This window comes from Aquarana catesbeiana, linkage group LG10 (genome assembly GCF_042186555.1).
Source record: "Aquarana catesbeiana isolate 2022-GZ linkage group LG10, ASM4218655v1, whole genome shotgun sequence".
Taxonomy (NCBI): domain Eukaryota; kingdom Metazoa; phylum Chordata; class Amphibia; order Anura; family Ranidae; genus Aquarana; species Aquarana catesbeiana.
The window spans coordinates 31,713,661-31,737,286 of NC_133333.1; the positions used below are offsets into that span (position 1 = coordinate 31,713,661).

Here is a 23,626-nt window from a genome sequence, read left to right on the forward strand (position 1 = left end):
CTCCTCCCCTAAAGACTTAAACACTTCAGGCAGTTGACACATCTAAGCCACTATTAAGTCTCTGCAAACTTACTGTTGCACGGCGCTTCACTGGCTCCTTGCAGGTCTGTGCAGCAATCTCCTCTGCTCTTTCATCCCAGCCTGCGAATGACATAGCGCCGGGCGGGACTAGGAAGCCCCTGTCAGGCGGAGATCACTCCGCCTGACAGGGAAGTGAATGCGTCGGTCGGTTGGACACACAGCAGCATACTCGCACCGCACCGCTGCACATAGACAGTGTACCGGCGGCCAGCGGATGTCACGGCTGTCTGCAGCGGTGCGGACTCCGGAGCAAGCAGCATTTTCACAAGGCCTCTCTGCCCCCCAGTACAGTCCCTCCTATGCCCTGGCGGGTTCAGCAGTGGCCGGCCCAGCAGCTCCGCCTCCAGTACAGTTCGTCTGCAGCAGGCAGCGCGCTCACCCTGCCAGCTTGGGGACACTGACCGGGGATATTCTCTCTCATTCTCCCACACAAAGTAGGCAAACTAGGCGGCCGCGAGGCCCCTGGGAGCGCGAGGCCCTTAGGCGGCCACCTTTTTTGCCTAATTAGAGAGCCGCCTCTGCTCAAGAGGTCAAAGTCTACAGTGATAGCAGTCCTCCCCTTTTGGCGGAGATGACCATGGTTCATGATGCTCCTCCAACTGAACACAGCAAAGCCATTGCCGCTCCCAATGACAGCGGATATACTGTCGCAGGGACAGTTCCTTCACCCATTTCCGGAGAGGCTGCATCTAACAGCCTGGAGATTGAAAGGGCTAGCTTCTTAGTCCAAGGCTGCTCCCAGAAAGTGGTAGACACTCTCCTTCAAGCCAGAAAATGCACAACCAACAATACCTATAGAAAGATCTGGGAGAAATTTCTCTCAGTAGCACAACAGCAATCCTGGAACTCATCATTTCCAACAGTCGCTCAGATCCTCGAGTTTCTCCAGCTAGGATTAGATAAAGGTCTTAGGTCTAGTACCCTGAAGGTACATGTGTCAGCCCTGTCCGCTATGACAGGAGTGAAGTGGGCACAGGAACCTCTTGTCATCCAATTCCAAAAGGCTTGCCTAAAGTTGAGACCACCCAAAAAACCTTCCTTCCCGACATGGGACCTTTCGGTAATGCTGGAGGCCTTATCCCATGAGCCATTTTTTCCGTTGGAAGGCATCTCTCTGTGGGACCTAACTCTCAAGGTCACCTTCCTAATAGCAATTACATCGGCTAAAAGGGTCTAGGAAATGCAGGCCTTGCTGGCAAAGGAACCATACCTAACTTTCTACCCAGACAAGGTAGTCTTAAAACCATCGGATCACTTCATCCCGAAGGTGTCGTCTTCCTTCCACTTTAATCAAGAGTTATGCCTTCCCACTCTCCACAGAACAGGGTGATCCACACCTACTCAATGTAAAGACCAGTATCCAAGCCTACCTCTCAGCAACCCATAACCTGAGAAAAACGGAGAATCTCCTAATCATTCCACATGGCTTTAGGAGAGGACAAGCAGCGACCTCTCGCACCATCACAGCATGGTTGGTGAAGACCATTAAAATAGCTTACGTATCTAACAACACACAAATGTCTGAGGGCTTAAGGGCACACTCCACAAGGGCAATGGCGACCTCCTGGGCGGCCTACTGCAGGGTATCTTCTGAAACCATCTGCAAAACAGCTACTTGGTCTTCAAAGAACACCTTTATTTCCCATTATAAAGTGGACTCCGTTAGATTGTCCACGGTTGAATTTGGGATAGCAATTATACAGTCTAACACCACAATTCCTTCTAAATAAACTTATCTTCTGCTCATACCCCCCAGTTTGCGAGTTATTCCCCATAGGAGTATGCTGCCATGATGGAACAGGAAAACAGAAAATTGTATACTCACCTTTCCGTAATTTTCCTTTCCTGTCGCATCTCATGGCAGCATACAGATGCCCACCCGTCTGAGGTGAGGTGTATATATATATATATATATATATATATATGAAGAATACTGGGGCGGGTGCCCTCTCAGGATTTAATAGCTACGCGGTCCTATCAGGTTGCGGAGACGGAGCCACAACCCCTAGGTGTATGCTGCCATGAGATGCGACAGGAAAGGAAAATTACGGAAAGGTGAGTATACAATTTTCCGTTTTTTGGTATCACAGAGGAAGTTGGTGTTTGATTACACCAGATAGATTTGGTTGCTTACTATTGGCTATATGGAGGAGAGGAGGTAACAGCTCATCGTATATAAATTTCACTATCGGAAACCGGAAGTCATGTCCTTGATCACGCCCTGGAGGAGGGGCGAAACGCGTTGACGCAACTTCCGCCGTCCGTGGATTGCACGCCGTCCAGCGGTGGACCCGGATCATACACTGATGCCGGTGTTCCGTCAGATATGGCAGCCCTTTAGAATTGGTAACGGAAGTGACATTCCATCTAGGGTTTCCACCTGTCCAGGATTCACCTGGACAGTCCAGGTTTTGAATCATATGTCCGGATTTCAGTCTGCCTGAAACCCGGGCACATTATTCAGACAACTGGGCTGTGGCTCCCCAAGTAACCAAGATAGTCACACACAATCTGTTGCCGTGCGGGAGCTGCGGGCGGCTGTCTAGGGGCAGGTTCGGCATCACTGGGGGTGGTCAATGATGTCATCAAGAGCAATTTGACCACACCCACTGTTCACTGTGGCATGCTATGAGTAGCGCATTACAATTCTCCTTGGGGCATCCAAATGTGTCGCGGGCCGCTAAACTGTTCGAATTTTGCTTGAAGAAAAGGTGGCAACCCTACTCATCCCTAATGATCACTGAGATGCCAATGACATGTCCTGGTGTGGGTCTGAGATAGCACGACATCTAGTGTGATAGGGGCATGGTCAGACCATATCATGGGAGATGTCAGATTCAGCAATATAATGGATAAGTGGGGCTGAAATAAAAAAATGGTCTAGGCGGGAGTACATTTTATGGGCCATGGAATAGAAAGTGAATTGCTCAGTAGAAGGATGCTTGATCCTCCAGGAATCAAACAGTTGGTGGGATCCTGAGATTTTTATTTATTTTTTTATATACTAGTAATGGCGGTGATCAGCGACTTATAGCGGGACTGTGAAATTGCGGCGGACACTCTAACACTAACTGACACTCTTGACTCTTTGTGGGAACCAGTGACACTAATACAGTGGCCAGTGTTAAAAATATGCACTGTCACATTAATAAAATGGGAGACCTAATCCTATCCGCACAAAACAAACACAAACGTTACAAAAAACCTGGCTCCTCTGGAATATGTTTATATATTCAGACGAGGGCAGGCCTCTACTTGATAGGGCCACTCAACCAACTTAAACACTTTGCTTTGGCCAGCGAGGTGGTTTGTTATCCCCCCCCCTCCCCCCCCCATCCATTGGTGCTTACCTCTTCTTTTCTTTTCCCTTACCCTCCTGATTCCTCTCCTTCTTCTTAGTTCCCCTCTCTTTCTTTCCCTGTCTAACCTAATAAAAACTTGGGTACCCGACCTTGAGCACATATTAGTAGTCCTCCCTCTACTTGCATGTTGGTACTAGTATTTGATTTGCATTTTTGTATCTTGAATGCACTTCTCTATCTTGACTACTTGTAAGCTGTCCAGACTGTGATGTGATTTGTTGGTTACCTTTTGCACCCTATATAAATAAAGAATTTGAAAAAAAATGCACTGTCACTGTACTAATGATGCTGGCTGGGAAGGGGTTGTTATCTAGGGAAATCAAAGGGTTAAATGCTTTTACTAAATGAAGTGATGGATTTTCTCCATCTCTTCCACCCTGTCAGGCTGGAGCTCTGCCTTGTTTATATAGGAAGAGCTATGTTCTGTGTCTCTCTTGGCGATCAGTGGGATCCGGTGGACATCCATTGGCCAGCACCAGTTGATTGGCTCCTGCTGTGACAAATCACAGCAGAAGCAACATGCCGGTGGCGCGCATAGGTGCCCCCTTCCCAGGGGTGCAGAATCACATATAAATACGTGATTCTGCACAGCACAGGCCACCCTGTAGAAGTAAATCCTCTATAGGGCGCCTGGCATGCAGATAATAAGCAATTGCCATGCTTTTCTGTTTTTTGTTTTTTTTTTTTCTTATGCCGCGTACACACGGTCGGACTTTTCGTCTACAAAAGTCCGACGAACGCCGACGGACTAAAGCCGGCTGACAATCTGATCGTGTGTGGGCTTCCCCGGACTTTCAGCGGACTTTTCCAGCCGCAAATCTGATGGACTTTAGATTTGGAACATGCTTCAAATCTTTACGTCGTAACTACGCCGGACCCAGAAATCCGCTCGTCTGTATGCTAGTCCGACGGACAAAAACCCACGCCAGGGCAGCTGGTGTATGTCATCACATACGAATCCGTTGGACTTTTGTGTGATCGTATGTAGGCAAGTCCGTTCGTTAGAAAGTCTGCCACAAGTCCGCCAAAAGTCAGTCGAAAGTCTGTCGGACGGGCTGTCGGACTTTTGTAGCCGAAAAGTCCGACCGTGTGTACGCGGCATTAGAAGTATACCGTTTTCAACTTTTTCTTTAAATTTTAGTTCTGCTGATCTCTCTAGCAATTTCCTGTCTACATGCACTCCCTCCAGCATTGGCTGCACATCATGACTCTGGACCAGCTTCCTGATGGTGACGTTGGACAATGATGGTGCTCAGTGTGGTTGATCCACTAAAGGCAAATTGGCTGTTCACTTTCCAAGGGAAGTTGTACCTTGCAAGGGAATTTGCCCAAACTTTAATTTCACATTACCTAGGATACCCAATTTGCAAGGAAAATAGAGAAAAGAGCATGTTTGCTTGCACATGATTGGATGAAGGTTAGTTAGTAGAGCCTTACCTCATGAATTAAGCTCTGGGGCAAATTATCTTGCAAAGTACAAGGGAACAGTTTATTTGCCTTTAGCAAATCTACCTCAATATGCTACTCGACCGCATATAGGCAGGGGCACACCTGACAAGGTGACAATGTAAGAGCCCAAGTGGGATACAGCTGACCCCCATAACAGGAAGTAACTGATCAACAACCTTCATAACCGGATCACCAGTTATTTTTTAATGAAAGTTGCAGATTTAAAAAGATCGAAAACAACTTTTGTAATTGTGGTTTCATGTGATTATATGGGACTATAGTGATTGGAGTTGATTCTACTTTAAGGAAGCCCATGTCCACCATTGGTGACACAGAGAGCCCACCTATATTATCACATAGATTATTAATATTATCCAGTTCTGAAGACCTTCTCCAGTATGACATCTACAGAACACTTGAGCATCCGGTCGCCTCGGGCAAAGTACAAATAGTACTTGGGCAGAATATCTATCTGCTTCAGAAGTTAATTGGTTTCCAATGCTTTCAACTTCCGCACAGGTGTTCAAACTTTGCACGTCCCTGGTTAATTAAATAAAACGTTCTTCCAATTGTTAAATAAGAGACCATGGCTTTTGCCAAGAATTGTTTAAATTTTGGCATAACAGGGCACTCTGAATAATATAAATATCAATCCCATGGATATCCATTACACCAGAGTGAGCAGACTTGTCTATCAACTCAACAACCTACAGAGCTGAATTCCAGATTCCATAATCATGAATTACATCCTTGCCTTCTTAGTCTTCAGTGGCTTGATTGCTACAGGTAAGAAAGTACTGAAAACAGTATTTTTTATTTTTTTTTGGAGTGGAGTAGATATACACACTATATTTCCAAAAAGCCTGCCTTTACACGTACGTGAACTTTAATGGCATCCCAGTCTTAGTCCGTTGGGTTCAATATTGAGTTGGCCCACCCTTTGCAGCTATAACAGCTTCAACTCTTCTGGGAAAGCTGTCCACAGCTGTGCAGGTCAGTCAAGTTCCTCCCCCCCAAACTCACTCATCCATGTCTTTATGGACTTTGCTTTGTGCACTGGTGCGCAGGAAGGGGCCATCCCCAAACTGTTCCCACAAAGTTGGAAGCATGAAATTGTCCAAAATGTCTTGGTATACTGATGCCTTAAGAGATCCCTATACTGGAACTAAGTGGCCATGCCCAACCCCTGAAAAGTAACCCCACAGCATAATCCCCCCCCACCAAATGATTTGGATCAGTGCACAAAGCAAGGTCCATAAAGACATGGATGAGCGAGGTTGGGATGGAGGAACTTGACTGGTCTGCACAGAGTCCTGACTTCAACCCGATAGAACACCTTTGGGCTGAGTTAGAGCGGAGACTGCGAGCCAGGCCTTCTCATCCAACATCAGTGCCCGACCTCACAAATGCGCTTCTGGAAGAATGGTCAAACATTCCCATAGACACACTCCTAAACCTTGTGGACAGTCTTTCCAGAAGAATTGAAGCTGTTATAGCTGCTAAGGGTGGACCAACTCAATATTGAACCCTACAGACTAAGACTGGTATGGCATTAAAGTTCCTGTGTACAGGCAGGCGTCCCAATACTTTTGGTAATATAATGCATGCATGTGTGTATATATATATATATATATATATATATATATATATATAATATATATATATATACATTTAGGTAAAATACATTTTAAAAAATCAGTAATCAGTACAGGGGACAGTACTTACATTAAATGATAAGTGTCCCTTGTGCTATTGTTCTATGAATGGAGGAGGGGTGGGTGAATGAAAGGTCCCCCTCCTCAATTCATAGAGCACTTTTCCATTTCAGGGAGCCCCCACCTCCGGCAAAACACCTTGTCCCTACGTTGATGAGCACAAGGGCCTTTTCCCCACAATAATGGCCAGTGGTTGTGGGGGTCTGTGGGCGGGACCATGGCCAAGACAAGGGGTGAGCAGGAGGGGCAGTGAACTGTGCCAGTGAAGGACCGTTGCCATCTAAGGGAGGGGGGCACCGTATGGTAAGTTCCCGTCCCTGTAGCATTTTAGCTATGTAAGTTTCAGGAAGGGAGGGGGGACACAATGGCGAGGGGCTGGATTTGTGGTAGGAGGGGATATTTGACAGGTGGTGACAAGGCAATTTGTACAAATAGGAGGGTGATTTAGGGAGGGGATAGAATTTGTGTTAGAAGGGGGGATTTGGGTAGGGGGAATTTGTGCTAGATGGGGAAATTTGGAGGGGAGGGTATTTGCGTAGGAGGTTTTTTTTTTGGGGGGGGGGACTTGTTCTAGGAGGGTAGAATTGGGGACATTTATTTGAGTTGGGAGTGGAGGGAATGTTTGCATTTTTATTTGTGGAGATATTGGGGGCTTGCAGAGAGATACTATGCTTGGGGGTGGGGGGGTTGCTGAGACATGATGCGCATACGTTACGGGGGGGGGGGGGGGGCGCACTTTGTCATCTTTGCCCTGGGAACTAGATGACATTGTCCCGCCACTGGGTCAGAGGCTTATTGAAATCTAAAAGCCCCCTTTGATAACAAAAGGATCTCCTAGACACTGTGCCCCTCTATGTGCAATCTACTACAGTGCATTTTAGGCAGTACCCTGGAGATAGATAGATAGATAGATAGATAGATAGATAGATAGATAGATAGATAGATAGATAGATAGATAGATAGATAGATAGATAGATAGATAGATAGATAGATAGATAGATAGATAGATAGATAGATAGATTTTGATTAGAATAAATACAATTATTTGATTACAATAAATAGACAATCTTGATGATATTAGATGGATATAGGGATAGACAAGCAGTCTGAATATTTAATTTGTGAATTTCTAGGCATGTCTTGTGCCATCTAACATGCAACGATTTTCTTTTCTAGGCAGTGCCATGAGCTGTGTCACATGCGTAGACTATGGTAAAGGAATAAAAAACTGTAAGGGTGATGTGCAGCAGTGTGAAAATGATGATGATTTCTGTGTAACACAAAAAGAATCCAGTAAGATAGGTAAGATTTAAAGACACGTCTAAAAATATTGTAAATTGTACATACGAAGACATGTACAAGTCAACAAAATTCCTGTTCCCTTGACCTAAATGTAAGACAAGCTTGCAGTAAGGGAGGATCAAATACATTTTAACTTTTGCCCCTTAAAGGGTATTTTCACTTTTGCAGCCTAATTTGAGAAAACCCACCATATGTTTGTATGTGTTCCCATTCACACAGAATACTTTTTTTTTTTTTTTTTATATATTTCTTTCCATTTTAATCAGTGGTCTTCAAACTGCGGCCCTGGGGCTAGATGTGGACCCTTCCTTGCTTTTATTTTATTTTTGTTTATTTCAGGTACTTATATAGTGCCGTCAATTTACGCAGCGCTTTACATATACATTGTACATTCACATCAGTCCCTACCCCCAAGGAGCTTACAATCTAAGGTCCCTAACTCACATTCATACATTCATATACTATATCCAACCCTTGGGGTGATATTTTGTTCACTGAGACCAATGAAGGACATAATTTCTCCCAAAGACACCAATGATGGGGCACAATTCCTCCCAATGACACCAACAATGTGGCCTAAAGACACCATGATGGGGCACAATTCCTCCAAATTACACCAACAATGGGGCGTAAAGACACCAATGATGAGGCACAATTCCTCCCAATGACACCAACAATGGGGCCTAAAGACACCAATGATGGGGCACAATTCCTCCCAATGACACCAACAATGGGGCCTAAAGACACCAATGATGGGGCACAATTCCTCCCAATGACACCAACAATGGGGCCTAAAGACACCAATGATGGGGCACAATTACTCCCAATGACACCAACAATGGGGCCTAAGGACACCAATGATGGGGGATTGTTTACTCCCACTGAAGCTGGGACATTTTGTACTCCTGATGACCACAGTCTGGCCTCCTTAAAGTTTTAAGGACAGTGAACCTGCCCTTTATTTACAAATGAAAAAGAAGGGGGAAGGGGAAAATGTGGGACTTTAAATGAGACGCAGGAAAACCTACGTTTCTACCCCTAAGAAAATGTAAATAAGCAGCAAATTGGGACTTTAAATGAAGCATGTTCAATATGGTCAGAAAATTAGTCAATAAAAAATATATACCGTATATGCATTTATTATATGGACAGTGAACAACATGTTGAGTACAACAATTGATAAACATATAAAAAATATATACATTAAAGACCATTGTCCTAGAAATAGATCAAGCCATATATGGATCAAAATTTGGCTGGCACAGCAAGGACCAACAATCGATGTACAACAAGCATGTCTGGTTCCCCCATGCCTGTCCCTGCCTGTCCCCTATCCACACATCGAATGTGTGGATGGGGGAATTTGTTAATTTCATGATAAAAAAAAAATAAAAATGTGTAGCTTGCCTAAGGCCAGCCATACGTGGTTCAAATCATTAATGGGCAGGCTGAATGTATCAAGTTGATCGATTGATCAACCTGGGTACAATCAGCCTGCTGAATTTGCTTCTGATTATTGCAAGTGGCTGCTATAGCCACTAGCGGTCATCACTGTCTTCTCCCAGTGGGGGGGGCGGCTTCCCCCGCTCTCTCCCGCCCCCCCACCGGGAGACGACAATGGCCTGGCAGGTGGGATTCCCCTGTTCTCACTCGTTGAAGGGGGAATTCTGCAAATGTTTTTCCTGCAACCCGTGGCCAGCCTAAAGCCTGGTACACACTATGAGTTTTTTTCCACTCAACTCAACAGTCGGAGCCGCTGTACTAACGATCCGATGTTAGTACAGTGACCCCCCCCCCACCCACCCCCGCTGAGCTGCTGTGTTCTGACAGGGGGATGGCCCCCCTTCCCAGAACACCCATTGGCTGAGAGCGCTGATCAGGAGCGGTTTTTAAACTTTTAACCCATTGTTGGGAGAGACAGTGTTCAAATCTAGTTTACAGTTTACTGATAATGAAGAACTGAGAACAGTACAGACAGGCTTAATTATGTAAAGGTGTTACTAAACCCCGGACACTGCATTCACTATATCTGGTCTCAGCCACAGTGCACAGAACATGGAAATGCAATTATTTTAGTAAATATAAACTGCTAAACACCTTTTCTCATCAGCAGTATATAGCAGTCTTGTGACTAGGGATGAGCCAAACACCCCCCAGTTCGGTTGGCAGCAGAACATGCGAACAGGCAAAAAATCTGTTCGAACACACAAACACCGTTAAAGTCTATGGGACACGAACGTGAAAAATCAAAAGTGCTAATTTTAAGGGTTGATATGCAAGTTATTTTCATAAAAAGTGTTTGGGGACCCGGGTCTGGTATGGATTTTGAGGGGGGACCCCTACGCCATTTAAAAAAAAAAATTTGGCGCAGGGTTCTCCTTGTTATCCATACCAGAACTGAAGAGCCTGGTATAGAATTTGGGGGGACCCCCAAGCAATTTTTTTTTTAATTTTGGTTCGGGGCTCCCTTTAATATTCATACCAGACCCAAAGGACCTGGTATGGATTTTTAGGGGGGACCACCCATGCCGTATTTTTCAATGACTTTTATCTGTATAGACCCGACAATTTATTATAGCCACGAGTAGTTTTAAATGACTTTTTTTCCTTTAGAAATGTCATTTTGTGCAGGGACTGTTCTAAACATGGGAAAAATGCGCCACTTTACAGGCATACTATAGACACCCCCCAGGTACGAAATTTAAAGGAATATTCACTTTTATTGTTTCACTTTAAGCATTATTAAAATCTATGCTACCGAAAAAACGGCCGTTTTTAAAACTTTTTTTTTTAGCATTGATCCATGTCCCCTGGGGCAGGACCCAGGTCTCCAAACACTTTTTATGACAATAACTTGCATATTAGCCTTTAAAATTAGCACTTTTGATTTCTCCCATAGACTTTTAAAGGGTGTTCCGCGGCATTCGAATTTGCCGCGAACACCCCAAATTGTTCGCTATTCATCGAACAGGTGAACACCCGATGTTCGAGTCGAACTTATGTTCGACTCGAACATCGGGCTCATCCCTACTTGTGACTTCCATCAGTGTCCGGCCGAGCACTGATTAAAGCTTTTAGGAGGAGTTTTTATTCTCCTCTGACGGTTCTATGAGGCTGCATGACGGTCTGTCTAGACAGTGCTGATTGACCCTCCTAAAAAAAAAACACTCTCTAGCAATAAACATCAAACTGAGCATGTGCAGAGTGCCCCTGAGGCTCTGTGCTATCAGCAGATGGATTGGGGACAGTAGAAGGGGAGGATCAGAGAGGACAGGCTCAAACAGCCTTTGAATACAATGTGGAAGATTAACCCCTTAAGCTCCACAGTGAGTATAGCAAGCATGCTTTACTGCAGATACAGACTGATTTTACTGTTGTGAGTTTAGCAACACTTTAAAGTGGTTGTAAACCCCACTTTGTGATTTTTACCTGCAGGTAAGCCTATATTGAGGCCTATATTAAGGCTTGCCTGCAGTTAAAATGAATATCTCCTAAACCTGTACTGGAGATTTTCACTCTGCATGCAGACGCTGATGTCAGTGGCACATGCACTCTGAAGGTACAGCTTACCATGCCGGAACTTCAGAGCTTCTTGTCGAAACCAAGAGCTCCCCTGCACATGTGCGGGGGTGAGGTCATCACGGCTCTGGCCACTCACAGCGCTGGAGCCCGCAATCCCGGAAGAAAGGACAGGAGAATATGTCATCCCTCTCGGCGGTGACCAGGCGCCCCTGAGAGGGCTTCATTCTAAGGTGAGTATTTCATAATGTGCTAGTATGTGATGCATACTAGCACATTATGTCTTTGTCTTGCAGGTTTTTCTTTTTTCCTCGGTTCACAACCACTTTAAACATTACTCTGCGGTTCCCTGCTAAACATAACAAAGCAGGCAGAGCTTGTAAGGATATTTAAACAAGTAAAAAAGCACTTACAAAGGTAACTAGCATTTTTTTTTAGGTTATGTTATGTTAAAGGGAACATATAACAAATATAAAGTAGGTTTGATCCCAATTTGGCTGCAAAAATGGAAATTGACTTTAAGGCTATGTTTCCACTACTGCGAGTTGTTGTGCGACTTGACACATGTGAAATCGCATGACAAGTTAAAACCCATGTATTTCAATAGGCCCTGTTCTAATTGGTGCGACTCAAGTTGCAGCGACTCCAAAGAAGGTTTTTGCACTACTTTGTTCCGACATCGGTGCGACTTGTTCTCACATGGTTTTCACCGGTCGCATGACATCGCATCACAAATCGCATAGCAAAGTCGCAGTGTAAATCGCGCAACTTTGGGGACCCAATAGTGGAAACCTAGCCTTAAGCCCAACTGTGGAGTTGAAAACTATGGGGGTTGATTTACTAAAAGCAAATAGACTGTTCACTTTGCAAATGAAGGGGAAGCTCTGCTGACTTCCTTCATCCAATCAGTAATAAACTACATTGTATTTTATCTTTACCCTGTTGCCGTCAAAGTCCCATTTATTTTTGGGGGCACCCTTTTTTTCTATCTATTGTACCAGGGATGTTGGCAACCTAATTAGGCATAGTTGGATGCTCATTCTTTATGCTATCCATCATCCAATCACGTGCAAGCAAAAAAATGCTGTCTTTTTTTTTTTCATTTTCCTTGCACGTGATTGGGTATTTTTTGCAAAAGTGAAGCTTAGTCTCATTTACTAAGCTCTGGAGCAACCGCACTTGCAGAGTGCACAATCTTTTTGCCTTCAGTAAATCCCCCCCATTGTGTTTTGTCTGATGTACTCAGTGAGGTTATGTTCACTCTGAGAACTACATTTGTACACTGTACTTTATTGTGGAAATTTGAAATAAATTAGTTGTTAAACGTTATAAAATACAGAAAGAAGCAAAGGGGGAGCCTGGACAATGTGAAAAAACTGTCTAAAGCTCCACCTGCTGGCTTAAAAGAGGAATGCAAACTATTAATTTGCAATATTTCACATTTACCTGACTTGATATATCATCTTCTATCATTTTTGCTTTTCTTAGTCCATAATAATGATTACAATACTCTATATAGCATTATACATTCCAAATGACTTGCTGTGTTTTGTTCCTCCTTTAGGCACTGATGACATAATTACAGTCAGAAAGAGATGCCTGCCTGCTGCTGACAGGGATGTTTGCCAACCAGAACCAATGCCATTAGATTGCGGTAACATGACATTTTACCTGTACTCAGAATGCTGCTTTGAAGATGAATGTAATTCAAAGGAGCTCCACAGTAAGTGTGACTTTTCTAAGTTTGATTGTATGCAAACAGTTGAATGGTCAGTTTGAATATATCCCTCTCTGCTAAAACAGGCATAATTCTATTTCATTTTCTAATACAGGCACCTTTGGCAGACAATGTAGCCAGGTTCGGACCATTTACATTTTCCTGCTGCAGTCAAAACAATAAGCTTGGTTAACACTGTGATTGGAGAATGAAGTAGCAGCAGCTTGCTGATGGGAATACTTTGATGTTTTTTTTTCTCCAATCAGCAAGCTCCATTTGGTTTGATTGACTTAGAGCATTGCCTTTTCTGCTCCCAGTTTGATTACTTTAAGCACTAGCTCTTTTTCTTACATGAATGGCCCCCCTAGGTATAGGTAAAAAAAAAAACAGCTCTGGCTGCAGTACTCACCACCTATCCAACGCTGCCAAATGCAGTGACTCCTTTCAGCTACTAGATGTCATCTGTTTTTTGGATCGAACGATGTTGAGGGTCTTTTAACCACTTCAGCCCGGGAAGGATTTACCCCCTTCCTGACCGGAGCACTTTTTGCGATTCGGCACTGCGTCGCTTTAACTGAAAATTGCGCGGTCGTGCGATGTTGTACTCAAACAAAACTGACGTCCTTTTTTTCCCCAAAAATCTTTTGGGTGTATTTGATCACCTCTGCGGTTTTTATTTTTTGCTCTATAAACAAAAAAAGAGCGACAATTTTGAAAAAAAGCAATATTTTTTTACTTTTTGCTATAATAAATATCCCCCAAAAATATATAAAAAAACAAATTTCTTTCTCGATATATATTCTTCTACATATTTTTGGTAAAAAAAAAAAAAAATCTCAATAAGAGTATATTGATTGGTTTGCGCAAAAGTTATAGCATTTTTATTGTTCATTTTTTTTTATTAGTAATGGCGGCGATCTGCAACATTATGGCGGACACATTGGACACTTTTGACACTATTTTGGGACCATTGTCATTCATACAGCGCTCAGTGCTATAAAAATGCACTGATTACTGTGTAAATGACACTGGCAGGGAAGGGGTTAAACACTAGGGGGCGATCAAGGGGTGAAGTGTGTCCTAGGGAGTGATTCTAACTGTAGGGGGGGATGGGCTCACTACAACATGACAGAGATCACTACTCCCGATGACTGGGAGCAGTAGATCTCTGTCATGTTGCTAGGCAGAACAGGGAAATGCCTTGTTTACATAGGCATCTCCCCGTTCTGCCGCTCCGTGACACGATCGCGGGCCCCCAGCGGACGTCGAGTCCGCGGGACCCACGGTCACGGAGTACCGGCCCACAATGCCGCGATTTAAAGGGGACGTACCTGTACGCCCATTTGCCCAACTGTGCCGTTGTGTGCTGGTTGGCATGTGGTTAACCTGGCTGAAGTTTAATTTGCTTATATTTTGCCTTCCCTTTTGTGCTTCTTTCTCCCTTTTCCAATTATAAAAACTTTCCAAACTTTAGACTTAGTGATGTCATCACTGGGTCTCTGTGCAATGCAGGCAGATCATGGCTGGTTGGAGCGACTGACAGGGTGCTGTACATGGCTCCCTGAACATATCACAGCACCCTGCCTCAGTACTCCTCTCCAGAGCCCACAGCCCTGATGCAAACAGTAGGGCATCTGTTAGGAGAAGTTTGCGAAGATCAAAATGCCTTTACGGGGGTGGGGAGCCTGTACAACAAGGCAAGACTGAAGGAGATGGTGGAGTTCATCACCAAACCTCATATCGATTTTGGATATTTCTCAGAACTTGTAGTGGTGAGGGTTCTGTAGACCCTAGACCTCTAGAAAGATCTGACCACCAGCTGTTGCCAACTTGAAGGGCTTCCCAGAGTTCTGTCTGAAGTTCACATATTGTATATCAGCCTTTCTCAACCTTTTTTTTCCCAGAGAGGAACCCTTGAAATAATTTTCAGATTTAGGGGAACCCCTTCTAAAACAAGTTCATTGCAGGTCAGTGGTGGTCAGAATGCTCCCCCCTTACAAACAGCTAAAACGATTATCGGTGTCATGCTGCTGGCGCTTTTAAGTTGCATTGGTGCCAAGACAACGCAAGTACCATCAGATAGAAGGTTTCTAATTCTTTTGCTCAACAGTGCACAAAAAGTAAACCACAAAAAAAGGGCCCCTCCAAAGAAAAAAGGACCCCGACCCTGATTCCCCAGGAGTGCAAGGCTCCTGACAGGGACTCGGGTACTCGTGGACCAAATGGATGAAACCAGGTGGACCCCCTTCTACCTGCCATGGCAAGGTTCACCCAAGTACTAGGTTGACCCCGTGAATGGGGAGAACTTGACCTTAAGACCATATGCCCTCCCCATAAGACTTTCATGGCATGTCTGAGGACCTACACCCTACTAATGTGGGGTGAGTAAGGTTCTATGTGCCTTGCAAAAAGTGCAAAAATGAATAAGTGCTATGGGTGTCAAAGTGCCTAGAGTATGGTGGGTCTTCAATCAGCTACCACTCAGGGAACCCCCAGAAACCTCTGGAGGAACCCTAGGGTTCCACAGAACATAGATTTCCCAATCCTTTTTCTCTGCAGCCTCAGGTGCACTGGAGATGAATGAAAGGGAAGCACTCTGAGGATTCCTGTTCATTCACAAATTGAAGCATAGTAAACACAGTTAACTATTATTCGGTTATAAATTAACACAGTGAGTGATTGGTACCAGTCACTCGCTGTGTTCATTAAGGAAAGGAAGAGGCCAGTAAGTATGCTATATTTACCGTCACCCCCCCCCCCCACACACACACACACACACCTCCTTTTCTGGCTCTCCCTCTGAAGATCCCCGGAGCCTCGCAGCAGCAGAAAAGTGCCAGAAACTACAAAAGGGAAGATTCATGGGTAGAGTTCTTAAGCGATAAGGTGCTGGAAAAGGACACAACCCAGGAGGTTCTACTTAGGACTGAAGTATTACTTTTGGATGTAATGTGTATTTAGGGGTATCTAAGAAATTAACTTTCTTTGAAAAGCAACTACAGATTCATGGAATTGAGATATTAGAGCAGTTTTTTACTTTTGATGGTCATTGACTATGTTTTTCTTCCTTCTTAAAATTACTTTTTCTACAACGTCAAGTGCCGGCAATCAACAAAGCCAAGAATGGTCATCAATGCCCAACCTGCTTTGCGGAAGACATTGACAAGTGTCCAGAAACCAAACTGAAAGATTGTACTGGCAGTGCAAAGGCATGCTTTGACTTCTCAGGCCATGTACAACGCGCAGGTAATACATATCTCCCAACCGTCCCTGATTTAGAGGGACTGTCCCTATTTTGGATCCCTGTGTCCACGTTTACTAATCAAATGTTCCTCTTACTGGTCTGAGATATAGACACTACAAAAAAATACACTATAGGGGCATATTTAAAAAAAAAAAAAACGTTTACAGAGCTACTCATGCTGCAAAACTGCATGTACTGTACATTCATTTTGTGCGAATGGGGACAAGGACAAAATGTAATGCTGCAAAGCTATTTTCTCTCTAGGTCCAATGTTATTCATTTATACAGAAAAGAGTGAATCAGGAAAATATTGCATTACGGTCATTAGATGGAGCTGGCGAACATAGTAAATAGGTATTTATTTATATAATCGTCAGCTCCATCTAGTGGCCATAACGGAGGATTTCCCTGATTTACTCTACTCTTTATAAATGAGTAACAGTTGACTTGGAGAGAAACTAGTCTAATACTTTTGACAGAATGACTGTACATGAAGTTTCACCAAAAAAATAGCTCTGCATTTTTTTTTTTTTTAGAACTACATCCCCATGTACAGTAACTATCAAAAGTCTTGACTGTCCTAAACCTCTCATACGATTAAAGAATATTAATTAAAGTGTTACTAAACCCACAACAGTAAAATCAGTCTGTATATGTAGTGTAACATGCTTGTTATACTCACTGTGGAACCTAAGGGGTTAATCCTCTGCATTGTGTAAAAAGGTTGTTTGATCCGGTCTTCTCTGATCCTCCCCTTCTTCCACTGTCCCCAATCCATCTCCTGATAGAACAGAGGTTAGGGGACAAGCTGCACATGCTCAGTTTGGTGTGTATTGCTAGAGAGATTTTTTCTTGGGAGGGTGCATGTGATCAGCACAGGGCCAATCAACACTGTCTAGACAGAGGGTCAGGGGTCCTACAGCCTCATAGGACAGTCAGAGTAGAATGAAAACTCCTCCTACAAGCTTTAACCAGACACTGATAGAAGTCACATGACTACTTTATACTGCTGATGAAAAAAGGTATTTAGTGGGTTGTTTTTTTTTTATAACTGCCTGCATTTCCGCTTTAAGATTTCAAATATGGCATTATGAGATTTGTCAGAGCTATACAAATGTAAGCATAATAGTTTGTTACAGGGGTGGAGACATTTAGGGCTGGGACAAGGGGTGGCAGGAGGGGCAGCTGCCCTTGGTGCAGTGATGGCGGTGGGGGGGTGCAACTGCCTTCTAGCTACTGGAAAGCAAGCAGTTGGCAATGCATGTGCAGAGCATGTTCCATGCTAACCATGGGCAGCAGGAACAAGGGGCAAAGAATTGGCGCAGAGGAGTGCACTCATTCTACATTATATATACATTAGCAGCAAGGGGGGGAGTTCTCCATCCTTGCCCTAAGCACTGGATGAATCTGTCCCAGTACTGGAGACATTAAAATGTAAGCTTCAGTGGTGCAGAACCTGATTTAGGCTTGAAGCACATCCTTTGAGTTTGGGAATGTTTGACCATTCTTCCAGAAGCACATTTGTGGGGTCAGGCACTGATGTTGGATGAGAAGGCCTGGCTCGCCGTCTCCACTCATCCCAAAAGTGTTGAGGTCAGGACTCTGTGCAGGCCAGTCAAGTTCCTCCATCCCAAACTCGCTCATCCATGTCTTTATGGACCTTGCTTTGTGGCACTGGTCCAAATCATTTGGTGGAGGGGAGATTATGGTGCGGGGTTGTTTTTCAGGGGTTGGGCTTGGCCCCTTAGTTCCAGTAAAGGGAACACTTAAGGCGTCAGCATAACAAGACATTTTGGACAATTTCATGGTCCCAACTTTGTGGGAACAGTTTGGGGATGGCCCCTTCCAGTTCCAACATGACTGCACACCAGTGCACAAAGCAAGGTCCATAAAGACATGGATGAGCGAGTTTGGGATGCAGGAACTTGACTGACCTGCACAGAGTCCTGACCTCAACCTGATAAAACACCTCTGGGATGACTTAGAGAGGCTTTGAACCAGGCCTTCACTTCCAACATCAGTGCCTGACCTCACAAATGTGCTTCTGGAAGACTGATCAAACATTCCCATAGACACCCTCCTAAACCTTGTGGACGGCCTTCCCAGAAGAGTTGAAGCTGCTATAGCTGCAAAGGGTGGGCCAACTCAATATTGAACCCTACGGACTGCCCCGTACACACGGTCAGATTTTCATACGGAAAATGTGTGATAGGACCTTGTTGTCGGAAATTCAGACCGTGTGTGGGCTCCATCACACATTTTCCATCGGATTTTCCGACACACAAAGTTTGAGAGCAGGATATAAAATTTTTCGACAACAAAATCGGAAATTCCGATCGTGTGTACACAAATCCGATGCACAAAGTGCCACGCATGCTCAGAATAAATAAAGAGATGAAAGCTATTGGCCACTGCCCCGTTTATAGTCCCAACGTACATGTTTTACGTCACCGCGTTCAGAACGATCGGATTTTCCGACAACTTTGTGTGACCATGTGTATGGAAGACAAGTTTGAGCCAACATCCGTCGGAAAAAATCCATGGATTTTGTTGTCGGAATGTCCGATCAATGTCCGATCGTGTGTACGGGGCATTAGTCTTAGGACTAAAATGGCATTTTAGTTTTAGCCCCATTTTAGTCTTCTGCAATTTTTTTAATTTTAGTCGTATTTAGTGGACTAAAGCTCCAGTACATTTTGGTCGACTAAAACTCATTTTAGTTATCTAAAATCTAATGGGTGTAATTAAATTGTAATGCATTAGTTAACATTTCTCTACAATTTCCAAACTCATTATATACTGCTGGAGTGAAAAATCAAATATGTTATTTATTATGGGATTGAGGTATGAACATGCACTACAGACCAGTGTTAATTTTGAAGTCAAATTTCAATCTAGTTTTAGTCTTATGCCCCGTACACACGGTCGGACATTGATCGGACATTCCGACAACAAAATCCTAGGATTTTTTCCGACGGATGTTGGCTCAAACTTGTCTTGCATACACACGGTCACACAAAGTTGTCGGAAAATCCGATCGTTCTAAACGCGGTGACATAAAACATGTACGTCGGGACTATAAACGGGGCAGTAGCCAATAGCTTTCATCTCTTTATTTATTCTGAGCATGTGTGGCACTTTGTCCGTCGGATTTGTGTACACACGATCGGAATTTCCGACAACGGATTTTGTTGTCGGAAAATTTTATAGCCTGCTCCCAAACTTTGTGTGTCGGAAAATCCGATGGAAAAAGTCCGATGGAGCCCACACGCGGTCGGAATTTCCGACAACACGCTCCGATCGCACATTTTCCGTCGGAAATTCCGTGTGTACGGGGCATTAGTCTTTTGACTAAAATGCCATTTTAGTTTTAGTCCCATTTTACTCTTTTAAAATGGCATTTTAGTTTTAGTCGTATTTTAGTCATCTCAGTTGTTTTAGTTTTAGTTGTATTTTAGTCAACTAAAATAGTATTCATTTTGTCGACTAAAATGTTTTAGTCGTTTTAGTAGACGAAATTAACACTGCTTGCGGTGTCATGTGTTTCCAATTTATTTCGATGGAAAACATCAGAGCAAAACAGATACGTGCCAGCGGGCCCTTGGTGATCTCTGTACAACGTGACTGAATACAGTGGTGCCATACAGTATAATTGTTCAAAAGTAATAATAGTTGGAACACAAAGTTGTATCCAGTACACAACAGCCCTAGGAAAATGACTGACAATTTTAAAACAAGGAATATGTGTAAAAAGTGAAAAGTGTATGACCTTTAACAACATTTCTTATTTTTATCTTTTTTTTTTCCCCCTTGTTGCAGGAAACGTGGATAGGCTTTATGCATTTAAAGGTTGTGCCGATAACAATTTATGCAAGATTGACCTTACAAATATGCCCGGATGTAAGGTTGGTAGCAATGCCAAGTTTGCCTGCACCTATTAGAGGAAAGTTTGATGGATTGCAGAGTTAACAAAGCTGTTGTAGTTATTTAGTTATTTGCTTTACATTGATCCTGCCCAGCATGCTGGAGATCACCGCCTCCTCTCGCCTTCTTGTTTTCTGTCTGCTGCAGGTTGCATTTGCATTGCGAAGCCACATCCAACCACTATGTAGTGGTGCTGAGACACTGGGGGTATGGGGTGGCACTGCCATGTCTTTGAAGTCCCAGTCTTCTATGTGGCTTAATATTTGTGGGGGTAGGTAGCCCGCTCCTGGGTTTGTAGTCCTAGGTGCACTGGGCAATTCCTTAGAAGACAACAGGTTGAGCAATGAGTAACCAATGCAAGTAGGGTGGCAGAACCAGCATGCTGGGCATTTATTACGCTTTACTTATCTGCCTTAAAGTGCTTGTAAACCTCAGACCTGAAATATAAACAAAGCATATCCCTCTATAGTGTGTACCTGTCTCAATTAAGAGCACTAAGTGTCACTTTTGTCTGCTGCTTCCTTCCCCTGCTATCAGCATGAATCACTTTTGACAAGTTTTCCTGACACCAAGAGCAAAAAGGTGACAGGGGAGGGAGCACCAGCTAATTGACAGCCTCAGATCCGTTCCTGTGTTCTGTGTGGAGGTGGGGGGTGTGTCTCTTTCATCCAATCAGCTCTCATAGCTCTCCTCACTGAGATCTGTAGAGTGTAAATTCATCTCCCCGCCCCCTTTTTTTTCTGAACTCTGAGATAAGCTTTAAAAGGTCAGCACAGATGTAGAGAAGAGAAGACTGCAGATAGACAGATACAACTTATGTCGGAGGATTTGTTTATCTCTCTGTGTGTCACCTGAGGCCAATCACTTCACTGGGTATATGGAAGGGGTTACAACCACTTTAACGCAAACCTGCAGTTTGTAAAACTTTGTCAACTGACATTGAAAAGTGATATTAGGCTCCTATAGTGTGCCTGCATGTAGTGCCAACTTTCACCTAGATACTCCAAGAGCAGAGCCGGATTACCAAATAGGCCAAGTAGGCTCCAGCCTATGGGCCCCACACCGTTTAAGGGCCTCTCGACAACAGATCAAAGTATTATTGATTTGATCTTGAAAGAAAATTATAACAAAGCTTTCCTAAATTGTTTATAAAAAATAGAAACAAACAAATCAACTCTATCATTAAAGACTCTATAGAGAAAATATTGCATTAATGTAATGCACCCAATAACAACTTGTACATACGCCATAGACATCAGGTTCACATTACAGTTTTGCCTCGTACACACGATCGGACTTTTCCGATAACATAACTGTGGATTTTTGTTCGAAGGATGTTGGCTCCAACTTGTCTTGCATACACACGGTCACACAAATGTTGGCCAACAATTCCAAATGTGGGAACGCACAAGACGTACGATGAGCCAATGTGGTATCTCCATTACGAACGCTAGTTTTACAAGACCGGCACATACTTGATTCTGAGCATGTGCATTTGTACTTTGGACTTTTGTCCGACGGACTTGTGTACACACGATCGGACTTTCCGACAACAAACATTTGTTGGTGGAAAATTTGAGAACCTGCTAGACAACATTTGTTGGCGGAAAGTCCGACAACAAATGTCCGATGGAGCGTACACACGGTCAGACTTACCGCCAACAAGCTCACATCCAACATTTCCCGTCGGAAAATCCAGTCGTGTGTACGCGGCATTTGTCTCTTAAAAGCTCATCTTCTTTCAGCTCTCTTTTTACAAAAAATGTGGTGCAACCTACATACATGTAATGTACAGTAGTGATGGTCTTCTCCACCTAGAGCAGGGTTTTTCAACCAGGGTTCCTCCAGAGGTTGCTAGGGGTTCCTTGAGCAATTTCTACCTCTCAGATAAGTTCCCACTGACACCATTGGTATTTTAGCTATCTGTATGGGGGTAATTCTTCCCAATACCACAAGTTTAAGGAGCATTCTTCCCACTGTCCATCACATTATGTATCATTAGTTGTAGATGTAGTAACTTTTACCAGGGGTTCCCTGAGACTGGAAAGTTGATTCAAGGGTTCCTCCATGTTGAAAAGGTGGAAAAAGGCAAACCTAGAGGCTGACATGTACACTACTTAGTTTAATGTTATCCCACTAGAGGGCGCACAGGAGAAAACACCAGAAACCTGTGAGGACGGCCCTAAGGCCCTAAGGTCCCTAGGCATAGGGACCTCCAGAGTTTAATCCGGCACTGAGAATCTCAGAGCACACTAATCCACAAACACCTAAAGGTGCCTATTATTACTTCCTAATGGTATGTTTTCCGAAATTTTATTTGGCTGCTGTTACACTTTAAGTTGATGAATTGATCTTTCATGCAAGAAAATTTTTGCTATATGTTTGCAACCGCTAGAGAAATGCACCTTCTTGTAACCTCCAAGATATTGTACCTGGACTCTGTCCTGAGCTATGAGCTTCAATAAAACAATACTTTACTCTGCAACCCAATTGTCTCCGGTGTCTCATTCCGCTACAGAAAACTTCACTATAATATGTCTCATTCATACCAGATCTCATCCCCCAGTGCAGAATACGGACATGGTGAGAAGAAAACTGAACTATTACTTTAACCACCGCAATTCAGGGCACTTTCACCCCCCCCCCTCCCAGGCCATTTTTCAGCTTTCAGCGCTGTCACTCTTTGAATGACAATTGAGCGGTCATGCTACACTGTACCCAAATGAAATTGTTATAATTTTTCCCCCCACAAATAGAGCTTTCTTTTGGTGGTATTTGATCACCTCTACGGTTTTTATTTTTTGCGCTATAAACAAAAGAAGAGTGACAAGTTTGACAAAAACGCATTATTTTTTACTTTTTGCTATAATAAATATCCAATTTTTTTTTTTTAAACAAATTTTTTCCTCAGTTTAGGCCGATATGTATTCTTCTACATATGTATGGTAAAAAAAACGCAATAAGCGCATATTGATTGGTTTGCGCAAAAGTTATAGCGTCTACAAAATAGGGGATAGATTTATAGCATTTTTATTATTATTATTTTTTTTTTTTACTTGTAATGGCGGCGATCTGCGATTTTTATCATGACTGTGATATTGTTGCAGACATATCGGACACTTTTGACACATTTTTGGGACCATTCACATTTATACAGCGATCAGTGCTATAAAAATACACTGATTACTGTATAAATGTGACTTGCAGGGAAGGGGTTAACACTAGGGGGTGATCGAGGGGTTAATTATGTTTCCTAGGGAGTGATTCTAACTGTAGGGGGAGGGGACTCACAAGGGGAGGAGAGCGATCGGTG

General features: G+C 43.5%; 1 protein-coding gene across 1 annotated transcript; it reads left to right on the top strand.

The window, feature by feature from the left end:
• The first annotated feature begins 5,529 nt into the window (after window positions 1–5,529).
• Window positions 5,530–22,798, top strand: LOC141110542 (phospholipase A2 inhibitor and Ly6/PLAUR domain-containing protein-like). The gene is made up of 5 exons (XM_073601936.1): window positions 5,530–5,678; window positions 7,784–7,909; window positions 12,993–13,151; window positions 16,245–16,391; window positions 20,209–22,798. Exons 1-5 carry the CDS (start codon window positions 5,630–5,632, stop codon window positions 20,328–20,330), a joined length of 603 nt encoding a protein of 200 aa, XP_073458037.1. The 5' UTR covers window positions 5,530–5,629; the 3' UTR covers window positions 20,331–22,798.
• Window positions 22,799–23,626: the final 828 nt, after the last annotated feature.